Genomic DNA, 13,091 nt, shown 5'->3' with positions numbered 1-13,091 from the left:
TGTAGCAAACTTGGCGCAGAAGTCAGAGGAATGCCTGGAAGGCAGTAGGAGTCAAAGGGCTGGGATCTTATTTTTCAAACATGTCTCTTCATTTTTTTTTTCTCTGTGCTCCAGTTATTTATTTTGTATGTAACCAGCCAGGGCCTCTGATTTTCTTTTCATTTGGGTCACGCCTGTACACTTTATTGTGGATACACCCTTCAGACCGAGTTGTCAACTCTTCTTTGGCAAGTACAGCAAACTGCCAAAATGCAATGTTGTTTTTCCTCTTGCTGGCAACGTTCAAATATGTGGAAGGCAGGAGAAGGCATCCCACAAGTAGTCGGTCCTTCCAGATCTCCTATCCTCAACGGCTTGAGAGTGGCATGATGCTCTCAAAGGGTCCAGGAAACATTTAATTGTGAAATGCAGAGTACCATTTGGTGGCTGCAGTTTGGATGCCCTGACAACAGCGTTTTCTTGCCTGATTGCATGTTACCCACCAGAATCTCTTGTTCACGCACAGCTTGCGGTGAGGTACAAAATCCCCTTCCACGTTGACGCCTGCCTGGGTGGTTTTCTCATTGCTTTCATGGACAAGGCAGGGTTCCCTCTAAAGCGTCCATTTGACTTCCGTGTAAAAGGTGTGACCAGCATTTCTGCCGATACCCACAAGGTAAGAAGGAGGGAAGAAAAGTCTTCCAGAGCTTTTGTTTCTGGGGAGCAATTCCAAATGCCATCCATGTCTTCAGACATTTCTGCTAAGCAGAGGAGCACTGAAGTGCAGGGGTGCGGGCTGCCCTATTCTGATGCTTTGTGCAATGCACCGAAGTATGGGCAAGTGGGCTCTTGGTGACTGCATGATGCTTGAATGTGTTCCTGTGCCCTCCTGCTGCTTTTTAATGCTTTCTGTGCCCCTTGCAGTATGGCTACGCTCCCAAGGGCTCCTCAGTGGTGCTATACAGCGACAAGAAGTACAGGAGCTACCAGTTCTTTATAGCCCCCGACTGGCAAGGGGGCATATACGCCTCCCCCTCCGTGGCAGGCTCTAGGCCTGGTGGAATCATAGCCGCGTGCTGGGCAACTCTGATGCACATAGGGGAATCGGGCTACGTTGAAGCTACGAAGAGGATCATTAAAACGGCTCGTTTCCTCGAATCAGAGTATGTGCATGCCTTAGTGTTTTGATCACCCTCTTTAACCCTGTTCTGGACTCCTTTTCCCGAACTGCCTTTGTTTCTCTTGCAAATTCATTTTTTTTTTTTTTTTCCCCACTGGAGAAACTATAGCATCTTACCTGCTGGGTGGGGATCCACTGGGCAGTTACGGGAGATGATGCTTTGTTTAGGCACAAGTTGCTGCCCTGTGCCAGATAGCTTGGAGGCACAAAGAGGAGGGGTGCAGGCATCGTCTTTTAGCTGACTTTGCTTTGAGAGTTTCTTCTGCCTCAGCCATGGCTGAGGGGGAATCTGGAAGGGCTTGCTGATGATGATAAAAGAAGGGTTACACTCTTTCATGTTGGGGTGCTTGTATTGCTAGGTGAGCTGATAGCTGATCTTCTCTGCTACTCTGTCTTCCCTTGCCTCGCTGTCCTCCCTCTTTTCCATTTTTTCCTGAGTGTTTTTAACTTTAGGGCCTCTAATGACCCTTGCAAGTCCCAACAGCCTGGTCTGATTGTGTGATTTTTATTTTATTTGTTTTTTTTTGTTTTGGTTGGGTTGTGCTGTCATCTGTTCCCTACTGTAGCTTTTCCTTTAAGGCTCCAGATAGATGGACAGAATGTCTGGCCCCTGTAACCCTGGTCCGTCACTTCTTTTCTCCTTTTTCTTTTTAAGGTTGAGAAAAATTGACAGCATCTTCATTTTTGGGAAACCTGAGGTGTCTGTCCTCTCCATTGGTTCAGACACTTTCGACATTTATCGATTATCTAATTTCTTAGCTGCAAAAGGATGGAATTTAAACGTCCTACAGTTCCCCTCAAGGTGAGTTTGTGGAGAGCAGTGGAGTTATGTGTGTAGCCAGGGTATGCAAGATGTTCATCTTCAGGCCACGTAGCTCTTTAAATTTGCTGAGTGATGTTGTCTCTCTCTGATCATAGAATAATAGAATAATTTGGGTTGGAAGGGACCTTAAAGGTCATCTAGTTCAACCCCCCTGCAATGAGCACGGTCATCTTCAACTAGATCAGGGTGCTCAGAGCCCCGTCCAACCTGACCTGGAATGTTTCCAGGGATGGGGCAGCCACAGCTTCTCTGGGCAACCTGGGCCAGTGTCTTACCACCCTCATTGTAAAAAAACTTCTTCCTTATATCTAGTCTAAATCTACGCCCTTTTAGTTTAAAATCGTTACCCCTTGTGCTGAAAAGTTTGTCCCCATCTTTATTATAAGCCCCCTCTAAGTACTGAAAGGCTGCAAAAGGTCTCCTCGGAGCCTTCTCTTCTCCAGGCTGAACCCCCCCAGCTCTCTCAGCCTGTCCTCACAGCAGAGGGGCTCCAGCCCTCCCAGCATCTCCGTGGCCTCCTCTGGCCCTGCTCCAACAGCTCCGTGTCCTTCTGCTGTTGGTGCCCCAGAGCTGGAGGCAGCACTGCAGGGGTTTCTCCCCAGAGCGGAGCAGAGGGGCAGGATCCCCCCCCTCGCCCTGCTGCCCACGCTGCTAGGGATGCAGCCCGGGGTGCGGGGGGTTTCTGGGCTGCCAGCGCACATTGCCGGCTCGTGTCCAGCTTTTCACCCACCAACACCCCCAAGCCCGTCTTGGCAGGGCTGCTCTCAATCCCTTCATCCCCAGCCTGTATTGATACGGGGGGGTGCCCCAACCCAGGTGCAGGACCTTACACAAATAGATAAATTGTGTTCAGAATTTTCCTCTGCAGAGAAGGAATTACTTTTATAATTGGTGATATATAGCAGTTAAAGTGGTGAGGATAAGGCAACAGTAATTTTAATGAGCCTGACAGAGGACATATCTGAGGCTTCCTTTCTGTTTACCTCTGTCTAATACAAGCAGAAAAAATATAAATAGCCAGGGCTTTATCTCATGTTAGTTAACTGAGGGTTTGTGGATTTATTTATTTAATTTTAGTATCTTCTTGCTGCCAACTGAAGATTAAAGTAATTGAAAGAACAGTGAAGGGCTGATCATTTTCAGTGAACTTTCCAGCCTGGTGTACAATGAATGTTTGACAGAGAGTTTCCTTGAGTGGGTAGTTGTTGTTTTCCTGTGGGTAAAAGGGGCAAATGTTCTCAGATGTAGCTGTGCTGAAAAAAAATTTGGACTTGCAGTTAGTATGAAGCGAACTCTAGAGAGCCTGAAGCGATAGTGCAGAGGTGTGAGTAGCCCTGTTCTTCTGGTGGATGCGAACTTCCTTGCTGTGGGGATCTGATGGCTTATCTAAGCTGGAGAAGGAAGGGGTAGAAAATGATGGCAAGGATTGCCGTGCTTGCAGGCTGCTGCGTTTTTTCTCACCAGAGGTATCTGTAATGAGGTGAGGAAATTACAGGCGTTTTAACTGTGTACGGTGGAGTCAGGAAGGAAGGAGGAGCTGCTGTTTTGCAGAAGAGCTGAACTCTCTGCAGCAAGTATTTTGCAGGGATTACTTTAATGGGGAGTAGAACGTCTGCTCCCTTTATACTGCTGAAATGCTATTTTAAGGAGATACATGGTTGTCACTGGACAGGGAAGGACTAAATTGCTGTTGGTTGCTCAGAAAATGTGGTGCTGTACACAGGTGAGATGGTTAATCTCTCCCCTGCCTCCCCAGCATTCATCTCTGCATTACGCAGTTGCACACGAAGCCCGGTGTTGCCGAACAGTTCCTGAAAGATGTCAAAGACAGCATTGAGGATATCATGAAGGACCTCAATGCCAAGACCACAGGCATGGTAAGGAGGCCAGCATGGAGTGAGGGTGTGTTTGGGGTGAGTGTGTTTCTCTGATAGCATTAACGATCCTATGTAATGACCTCTTCTTCTCTGCTTAGGGAGCCATCTATGGAATGGCCCAGTCCGTCCCAGACAGGAGCTTGGTAGCGGAGATTTCTCAGGCGTACTTGGATGGCCTCTACAGCACGGATGTTCCTTGCAGTGAAAAGCACATGAACGGCTCTCCTGGCCACCACTGACTGTAGTGCAACAATCGGTGCCTTGCCAATTAGCTCTGGGGTGGTTCGAAAGGCTTCCTAGGGGAAGAGATTGCAGTAAGCCTTTGTTCCTACAATTGCAGGTCTGATGGCGGCTCGATCTTGAAAACTTCCTTCCCCGTCTTAGTCTGTTCTGTAATCTGCGTTATTTTTATGCCCGACTTTAGTTTTGGGGCTTTTCTTCCCTTCCCCCTGCCTATTTTCATCATGACTATTGATGGTGAATCAAATGTCCATTCCACAACTCCAAATTCCTCAGGTATTCTGCGTGTCACTTCATTCCTTGCTGTTTCTTCTCCTCACGCCTGGTATTGAGACAGTGTCCAGCCAAGTGTTAGATTTGAGTTCTCATGTTGTGCTCCAGAGCTTCAATCTTCCCAGAAGTTGAAGGTAGAAAATAAATGGAATATTTTGTTTTCTTTTGAGTATTCCTCCAAGCTGCTGCATTTAACGGACTGTGCTGGGAGCCTCATATCTATGTAATGCAGAGCCGATAAATTGGCAAAGGAAAGATGGTCATGTACTCTTTTTGAAAATCCCCTCTGGAGATCTCAGTGAGACTGCAGTCAATATCTGCTGAGGGGAAGAAAACCCAACACAAAATCCGTTTCTGGAATCTCTTCATTTGAATAACAGCAGAAATAGAAACCAAGCGGGTGGTGTAGGGAAGGGAACTGCACGGTACTGGAAATCCTAGGTACATAGTAACTGTTTTGCTTCCCTGCCTCTTCTGGAAGACATGCATTTACCACCTAGAGTGCTTGTTGTACCTTGCACAATTCTGGAGGGATGTGCAAAACGGTGATTTCACTGTTCGTAACTTGACGGTTTTGCACTATCTCCTGTTGCTGTAGAAGAGTCAGTCATGCCCTGGCGTGTGTCACGGCTAGGGACTTCACGTGCAAACGGATGGCGCCAAAGCTGACCTTTTTTTTTACCACGATCTTTTAGTATAAAAAGGTGACTTTTGTAATAGTAGTAATCTCTGCTCTTTGCACTGATTCTTTTAAGGCACATTCTCAAAAGGGCATTCACCATTGTGCCTTGATGCTTCTCTGGCTTTTTTTTGTGGGACGCCAGGGAGGGTTTGGGGGTTCAGCTGTTGACTGCAGCGCTTGCTGTGGTTGTTTCCTTACGGTACTATACTGAAAAACAAACCTCAAAGGCAGACTGGCCTCAGAGAAAGCACGCCTGCCTGAAGGTAGAATAGGAGTTGTATTGAGCCAAGTCCCTTCGCAGTATTACAAAGATGCTGGTGTAGCTCTGAGAGGCAGATGATAGACTGCAGCACGTTGGAGGTGTTCAAGCCTTAGGCACGTGGCTCACCCTTCCTGTTTTTCTCTGCTGTTTTTACGGTGAGAGAGTTTTCCCAGTGCAACCTGCGAGGCAGTTGTGGCCTTAAGGACAAGCTAGAATCTCTTGAGTTATTAAGCAGCGGTGGAATCACTCCTGCAGGGTTTTCCTCTGTGTTTCCTCTCAGCTTTTTTGCATGCTACTGAGAGTTTCCTGGGCAGATTCAACACTTGGGTGAAGATTTTTTGCCACATCTGCAGTGTCTTGTGCAGGGCATCTGAAGGCATCTGTCTCTGCTGTAGAGGGCTTGTTAGCCCAAAGCTGACCTTCACTGGCTTGACACAGCTGAAGCACACACTTGCACAATAATTGTACCGAATGAAATTGCCAGCCACTGCACAAACCAGCGCAGCAGCCTTGGGCCCAGTGATTGTGGGAAGAGCACTTGCTTTTTTAGCAGGTGTATTCTCAGTGCTAGGAGACAAAAGGATTTTGGCCATCTGCCCTTAAATTGATAACTTCATGCATGTCTCTGAGCTCTTTTGAAAGCATATTGCCTGATAGTCTCTTGGTGGTGTTAACCAGCTCTGGCAGTCAGCTTTTTTGTTGGACCTATTTATTCTGTTAACGTCTTGCCAATGTGACCATTACTGCAGCTCTGAGTTTGCTGTACTTTGAAGACAGTCTTAAGTGTCTGGCTACTGTGATGGTTCTCTTTTGAACCGGGATTTCAAAAACAAAACAAAAAAGGGAGGTACTCTTTTTGTTTCCGCTTTAAAAGAAAGAGGGGATGGATTGGGTTGGGGTTACGGAGAGGAAAACTCCCTCCCCTTCCCTGGTTGTGTTCTCCTCTGAGGAAGTAACGGATGTTACTGTAATGGATCTGATGGATCAGTGCTCCATTTCACATTTTTGGATGTATTTGAAGATGTTATTTGTAAGTCAATGTATTCTATTCTGGGCTTCACTTACTAGTAATATTTGTGGGTTTAATTATTTTATGTGTATTTGTTCTATACTGTAAATGTAATCTTCTGGTCAGGAATAGGCCACTGTAATTTACCGGTGTGTAGTCTTTATTCATCCTTGTCATCTAACATGTAATCTGCATCTCCTTTATCATGCCAAATGGTCTTAGGAAAATGATGCGATTAACAGGCTGTATAATTATTTCAAAGACAAAAAAAGAATTTTGTGGACTGGATTATGATCTGAAACTGGATGGTACTTTAGACCTGGAGGGATCTTCGCAACTATTAATTCATGTGAGATTTCTGACTGTCAGGTTTTCCAAGCGAGACACTAAATTTGTTGCTTGTACAAAGCACTCCCAAGGGATTTGCATGCTCTTAGGTACTAGACTGAAGAATATCCCATGGGATGGACCAAGAAGAGATGTGTGTCTTCATGCCATGGATTTCACCTGCACTTTTTGGATGACTTGAGGGAGGGGGGAGTGGAAGGGTTGCGTACAACACAATAATATCTTGCCCAATAAATACATATTGACTTTCTAAATGAACAAATGGGACAACTTCATCTGATGGCAGTATTCTGTAATTTGCCACTGTAAAACTGTAGGCTGAAATAGCTGAAGAGATGGTGAAAATGGGCCTAGTTTGTATTAAAATGGTGCATTTAGCTATTTAGGCTCATTGAACTCTTATTTTTCTGTTTCGATGCCCGTTTGAATGAACGGGGACCTATTGCTCCTGGTCTTTGCATGTGCACAGCCTAGTTTGTGGCAGGGAGAACGGTTTATGGATTTTACTAACTCTGCCCGAGGACTGCTGTTTCGTCCTGTCAAGATAAAGGTGGTGTCCTGTGTCTTCTGTGTGATGTTCAAAGATGCTGAAAATTGTCATTTAAGAGCTGTGGATTTTCTTTTAATACTTCATAGAACTTTAATGGGTTAAAAAAAAAAAAGACCTGAATTGGGTGTTTGTAGTGTTTCTCCCGGACTGTTTTACTGAAAGCAACTATTGTTGGTTGCACAGCAAATTGTTCCTGTTACACCGAAAATACAGAAATTTGGCTGCAGACTCACTGAACGCAGAGACCATTGTTGTTACTGGAGTGAAGATCTTACACCACCAAATCCACCTGCAACCTCTTGGGGAGATACTCCACCGTAAGCAACTCCTGGCCCAGTGCTGCTTTCGTGCCTTTTGATTGTGTTTTCCCTGTGTTTGTGCCTTGGCTATGCCATACTTCTGACTTTAGCACAAGCAGTTTTTACCCGATAATCTCATTCTCTTTCAGACCCTGTTCGCTTTGAGGTGGGGGCCTGCAAAGGCACGTGCCATTTCTCCACATTGCTTCCACAAGAAGCTTTTCCATGGCAGAAGCACGTTCTTGAGAGCAGTCAGGCCAGTACCTGCCTTGGGAAAACCTGGCGGTGTAATTTTGACAGTGAGGTCTCCTTCCAAACTGGCATCAGGTTAACCAAGAACTTTATTGTAAACATTTTCAGTTGGTATCCTACTAAGGGCCGGTTACAATAGGGATGAGATCACATGCCTGCTTCTAATACTGCTAGAAAGAGGTTACAGTAATAACCAGATTGCACATCACAGTTGCTGGTATGGTATGGAGAAACCAAAGGGTTCACGTACCACGTTTTGGGTAGAAAACATATTCCGGTAGGTAAGGAGCAGTAACACAGTAGCGGGACAGGGTCTGGCTCTGGAGAGATGCACTGGTGCAATTGTGTAACATGGCTCCTGGTAAAAGGGCACCTCTGCTGAAAGCCCCAGAGGCTCAGCAATTTGTGGGCTGGTAGCGCGCAGCTAACCGAAGGGGTTTAAGAATGGAAGCGGCAAGATCAGAGCTGGATATACGTACGGTGCCCAAGAAGTGCCTCCATCCATCTCAGCTGCAGTGGGAGGGGGTTTTGGCGTGGCGTTAGGCAGTCTGGCTCTGGGAATTAGTTTGGAAGCGGGAGAAGGCTCTAGGTGCAGCCATCCAGGCGAGATGCGGGTTGTAGCAGCGGCAAGAGTTGATTTTTTTTTATTTTTTTTTTTTTGGCTTCATGTGTGTGTCTCTAGTCAGGAGAGAGAAGCTGCAACCTGCTCAATGAAGCTGGCCAAGTTGATGTCTCGCTCCGATAAGCCTCCACACTCGTGGGTGCTCAAGGTGATGTGAACCTAAACCAGGCAGACAGACCGACCAAGTGTTGCTGGCAGAAAGAGCAGGAACGGTTTTCCCCCCAGTGCTGCAGACAGTTTGCATCTGATGAGGCAGGTAGCACCATTACTTTCTCCAGACTTGTTAGGAAAATTCCCCGGGGGTGGGAGAGGTGGTCTGGCATTTTGCCTGGTTTTCTCCTTCCTACAGCTCGGCCTGGCCACAAGCTGTCACTGCCACCCCTGCCTTGGGCACGGCAGCTAGCTGTGCCTACTTTTCAACTCTTTCTCCAGACGCTTTTCCCCTTGCTGCTGCTTCTAATACCGGTTTTAAAAAAGCAACCCTGGTGCCAGGCTACAGGCAGCTACTGCTCAACTGGACAGGTGAAAAAAGGGGGAGGAAAGGATCTGTGGGTGATAGCTGCAGGCTGGCTGTGCCGTGCCGAGGGAACAGCATCTGAGGAAAGAGGTCCCACTGATCTGAACGGCACTGGCCACTGCTGTTTTATGCCTCACGGAAGGGATGTGTTCCCTGAAGAGCTCCGGTTGCCCCCACTGTCCCTCTTTCTTACCTTATTGTACACATTGAACCATTCGGGGTGGTGATCTAGTTTTTCTGCCTGTAGAGCCACTCTGGTCATGAAGCCAAAGGCCTGCCCAGGGGAGTATTAAGAAAAGTTAGCTCTGAACCGCTTACCCTCCAATATATTGTTTTTCACACCATTGCCATTAATAATACACCACATTTCTAGGTAACCCAACCAAATATAAGGCCTGGGACGTTCTGTAGCTTTGTTGGGGTTTTCATAGAATCACAGACTGGTTTGGGTTGGAAGGGACCTTAAAGATCATCTAGTTCCAACCCCCCCTGCCCTGGGCCGGGGCACCTCCCACTAGACCAGGCTGCTCAAAGCCCCATCCAGCCTGGCCTTGAACACTTCCAGGGTTTTCCTCTTTTGGGGGAACTTTTCCTAGATAAACCATGTGCTGGGTTGAGCACTTTGGTGTCTTGGGCGGATTACCTTGCTCAGCCATTACATTTCAGGAGAAACATGGAAGGGTTTCTTTGGCTGAGCCTTGCAGATGGGACTCCCTGCTCTGCAAACCAGGTCTCCCATGTTGTAAAACTCTGTACCGCCGATGCTCGTACCCGGTTGAAGTCCTTGAAGTGGAACTCTTTGAAGATGGCGTCTCTGCCTTCCACCTCGTTCCACCCCACGGCTCTCAGGTTTGGCAGCAGCTGCTCTCTCTCCTCCGCACTCAGCCTGTGAGCTTTTCCTGCCTGACACCACAGAAAGGAAAGGGAAGAGGAGCAGGTCAGCATGGTAGAGGTAGGATGAAGGAGATGTTCAAAGCAGTGAGGCATCCTGTGGGTGGTGGGGTCACGGGTCGCAGCTGCAGATGAGGTGGGAGAGTTAGGGGGGCTGTGTGCGGACCTGATTTGGGGGATGCTGAGGATAAGGGATATGATATTGTCCTCTGCTCCCTGCCCAGGGTACATCCTGCACGTACCTAGGTCAAGTGAAGTCCAGCTTGTCACGTTTGTCCTCTGAACGGCAACACCTACCACTTTACCAGTGTATTCATTATAACCCCATGTACTAAGAAATGATGTCTGTGTGAGGTTAAGCTCCCAAATACATTACGTATAATTTTCTGGAAAAAAATCCAACTCTGAAACTCTGTGATGGCTTCTAGAACTCACAATTGCTTGCTTTTGAGGTTTGCAAAGTACCTTCCTGAAGCAGGAGGGCTTTATTTGCAGGTCATCTGCACTGGAAGACTGCTTTAGAGGGGAAAGAAGCAGTGTGAATCAGAGTTGAGTCACGCTAAATTGGAGTTCAGCTCCTTTTCCTTTTCAGTCTCCCTTACGTTATGGAGTTTAAGAGGCTGTTTCTGTCTGAGTAACAAAGGGCAGAGGGAGGGATTGTGATTTAGCATTGTCTTGCCCTCTTGGGCAGAGCTGCTGTTATTTGTTCTTTAAGGTGGGGAGGGAAAAGTAGCAGTTCTTGTCTGTGGTGAGTGAATAGGAGCAAAGAGGAAAATAAAATGGAGTTCTTGGGGATGGGGGCAACCTGAGACAGTGTATCTTCTGGCTCAGTGGGGAAGACGGGAGTGAGTGTGGAGGGGTATTGCTCTATCTGAAAGACTATGTTCTGGCAATTAAAATTCTTTCCTAGTGGGTGATCTGATCTTTCGAGTTGGTGAGGATTGTTGTTTCTCAGTGACAAAGACCAACATCTCTTTGCAATTTGTTTTCCTTTATAAGCTGTAGAGCAAAGCGTGGCAAGTTAGATACCAGTGCCAACAGATACTGCCCACTGTTTCTTGTGGCTGTTTGGTAAGCAGCCCCTTGAGGTGCTTTGTTTGGCCGTCGATGCTCAAAAGTAGCATCTTAAAACAGCTGAGGAACTCAGGCAAATCATCCTTTCCTGTAGTTTACCTCTTCACAGGCTGTACAAAACCAGAGAGGCAGCTGTGAAGCTGATGTTTTTGTGAGTTCTTCTTTGGTTTTGCATGTTTTGAGGAAGATTGGAAAGATGGTGTCCTGTTCCCATGTGTGCTGAACCCCTTAGCTCAGGGATGGCAGGGCGTGGGATGGTTCCTGTCCCCCTGGCATCGCAGCTGTGTGCTCTCCCTCTTGCAGGTTGTTTGGGGAAAACCTTCCTCGCCCATGCGTGCTCTGGCCTCACTGCTAGCGTGCAAACCACCCCTGCCACCCTCCGGTTTGGATGGCCCCCTGCCAGCCCCAGCTCTGTCACCCCGCTGGTGTCAACCCCATCCCTTCCCGAGCGCTGGGTTTGGAGGGAAGGTAGGGAGTAAACACAGCTCAGTGCAATAAACCCTCAGCCGTTGCCCTTCTGCGCTGATGGCGTGATAAGCTGGGCGTGGGTAGCTTAGCAACTGGATAACGTGGGGACGGAGGCTGGCTCTGCACGGGGCCGCTGGCAGGGGAGCACCGGGGGGGTCTGCACTGGGGGACTCTGGTGGCGGGTGGTGGCGGAGGAGGGGAGTAGGGGCTGCACCAGGTTTTGGGACTGGGGCAGAAAGCTCCTGCTCGTGTATCGGTGCTAAAGACAGGAAAGGCTGCGTAAAGCTGGAGCTCTTGCTTGGCTGGAGCAGAGGGGTATGGATGCAGGGGGCTGAGTGCTGAGCCAGCCTCCAAGAAACCAGGCTCCTTGGGAGGGATGTGGCTTAATTGTTCTCTGAACCCTTTTTTGCATCATGACTACATGGGGAGGATGGGCCCGGGGGCTTTTTCCAGGCCCAGCTCCTCTCCAAGAGCCCAGCACCAGCGGGAGGCATGGCCAGGCTGAGTTTTGGCCAAGGGACCACACGAAAGCCAGCTCCTCCGACTGTGTCTTGTGGTGGTGAACCCCCTGCCCGCTGCACCCTCCCTGTCCTCCACCCTGCTCCCTTCCCCTTCCCTCCTCCTCCAGCCCAGCCTGCTGTTGTCAGTGTGGCATGTTAATGCTTTCATGTGTGTTTACTCCTTTAAAACACACTCTTCTCATTAGGGAAACTTAATTATTTTGTTTTCTTTTGCTGGCTCTCAACTGCCAAGGCGCTGGGATTTTTTTATTTTATTTTTTTTGCCAGCAGGAAACCCAAGTATATGCATTGTGCAACCGAGGGAGAGGAACCAGCACGGGAAGCTGGGAGAGGTCTGGAGATGAAACATCCCTCTCTGCCCAAACTAACAGCTTCCCTTTTAAAGGTGACTTGTCACCTGGGAGAAGGTAAACAGCCCTGGCGTGAGCTGGACCTGGGGGCAGGGCTGGAGCAAGGTGGGCCAAGAGGCCCACGGTCTCTGAAAGCCGATTTCCAGCTGTCCAGGGTGGGTTGCAGGCAAAGCACGCATGGGGGATCATACTTGGCACGCCAAATTTGAGTAGGGGGGGTGACACTGGCCGCGCAGCCTTGCTGACAGACCCTTTCCCTCCCCCTGGCTGAGGAAGCGAGCCTGGAGAGCAGTGGCTTTGGTAATCCAGCAAGCAGCCAGTGGAGCTCCTGGCGTTACTTATTAACCACAGCACAGAGCTCTGCTCCTTTCTCCCTCAGCCTCCTGCTTCATCTCAGAGGCCGGAGCTGCCGCTGAAACCTTCCTGCTCCCCCGCGTCCTTTGCCGCTGACCTGCAAAGCAAAAGCCGGATTTCCCAGCAGCGACTTACCATGGCCGGCGGGTCTCCCTGGCCTCCGTCCCCGCTGGTGCTCGCCCTGCTGTACCGTGCCGTACCGTACCGTAGCCCGGTGGAGCTGCTGCTTGTCCGGGGCGGCGGGAGGCGTGGCGAGGGGGCCGGGTCCACCCACGGGGAACCGCTGCCCGGCAGCGGTCACCCCCCCTCTCCACGCGGCCCTGGGACTCGGGCGATGCTGAAAAAAGGGTCTCTTTGAACCCCTCGGTGATGCGTCCACCCCTGAACCACCCACCCCTCTCCCGTAGGGTCACTTTTTTTTTTTTCTTTTTTTTTAACCTGTTGCACAAGGAAAAGGCAAGAACGGGCTGGAGAAGGGGCAGTTAAAGCTGGTGCTGCTGGCAACATGCGTGATGAACGT

At 48.8% G+C, this 13,091-nt stretch overlaps 2 protein-coding genes across 2 annotated transcripts in view; one reads left to right on the top strand and one right to left on the bottom strand.

Moving 5' to 3' along the window:
* The window catches only part of SGPL1 (sphingosine-1-phosphate lyase 1), a 33,096-nt gene extending 26,042 nt beyond the window's left edge, over positions 1-7,054 (top strand). The window contains exons 10-14 of the mRNA XM_063338025.1: positions 506-655; positions 904-1,142; positions 1,815-1,961; positions 3,739-3,859; positions 3,958-7,054. Of these exons, the coding sequence (XP_063194095.1) occupies positions 506-655; positions 904-1,142; positions 1,815-1,961; positions 3,739-3,859; positions 3,958-4,098 (798 nt within the window). The 3' untranslated portion in view covers positions 4,099-7,054. The remainder of the gene's footprint in view (positions 1-505; positions 656-903; positions 1,143-1,814; positions 1,962-3,738; positions 3,860-3,957) is intronic.
* Positions 7,055-7,845: 791 nt separating this feature from the next.
* PCBD1 (pterin-4 alpha-carbinolamine dehydratase 1) lies at positions 7,846-12,889 on the bottom strand. Its single transcript, XM_063338026.1, has 4 exons — positions 12,707-12,889; positions 9,685-9,816; positions 9,107-9,187; positions 7,846-8,555 (listed from the first exon to the last, which is right to left on the bottom strand). The coding sequence occupies exons 1-4, from the start codon at positions 12,707-12,709 to the stop codon at positions 8,457-8,459; spliced, it is 315 nt and encodes a 104-aa protein (XP_063194096.1). The 5' UTR covers positions 12,710-12,889; the 3' UTR covers positions 7,846-8,456.
* Between the last annotated feature and the right edge of the window lie 202 nt (positions 12,890-13,091).

The sequence above is a fragment of the Chroicocephalus ridibundus genome, chromosome 6 (genome assembly GCF_963924245.1).
Source record: "Chroicocephalus ridibundus chromosome 6, bChrRid1.1, whole genome shotgun sequence".
NCBI lineage: Eukaryota > Metazoa > Chordata > Aves > Charadriiformes > Laridae > Chroicocephalus > Chroicocephalus ridibundus.
Note: the sequence above shows the minus strand (reverse complement) of the source record. Positions and strands in the feature narration are given on the sequence as shown.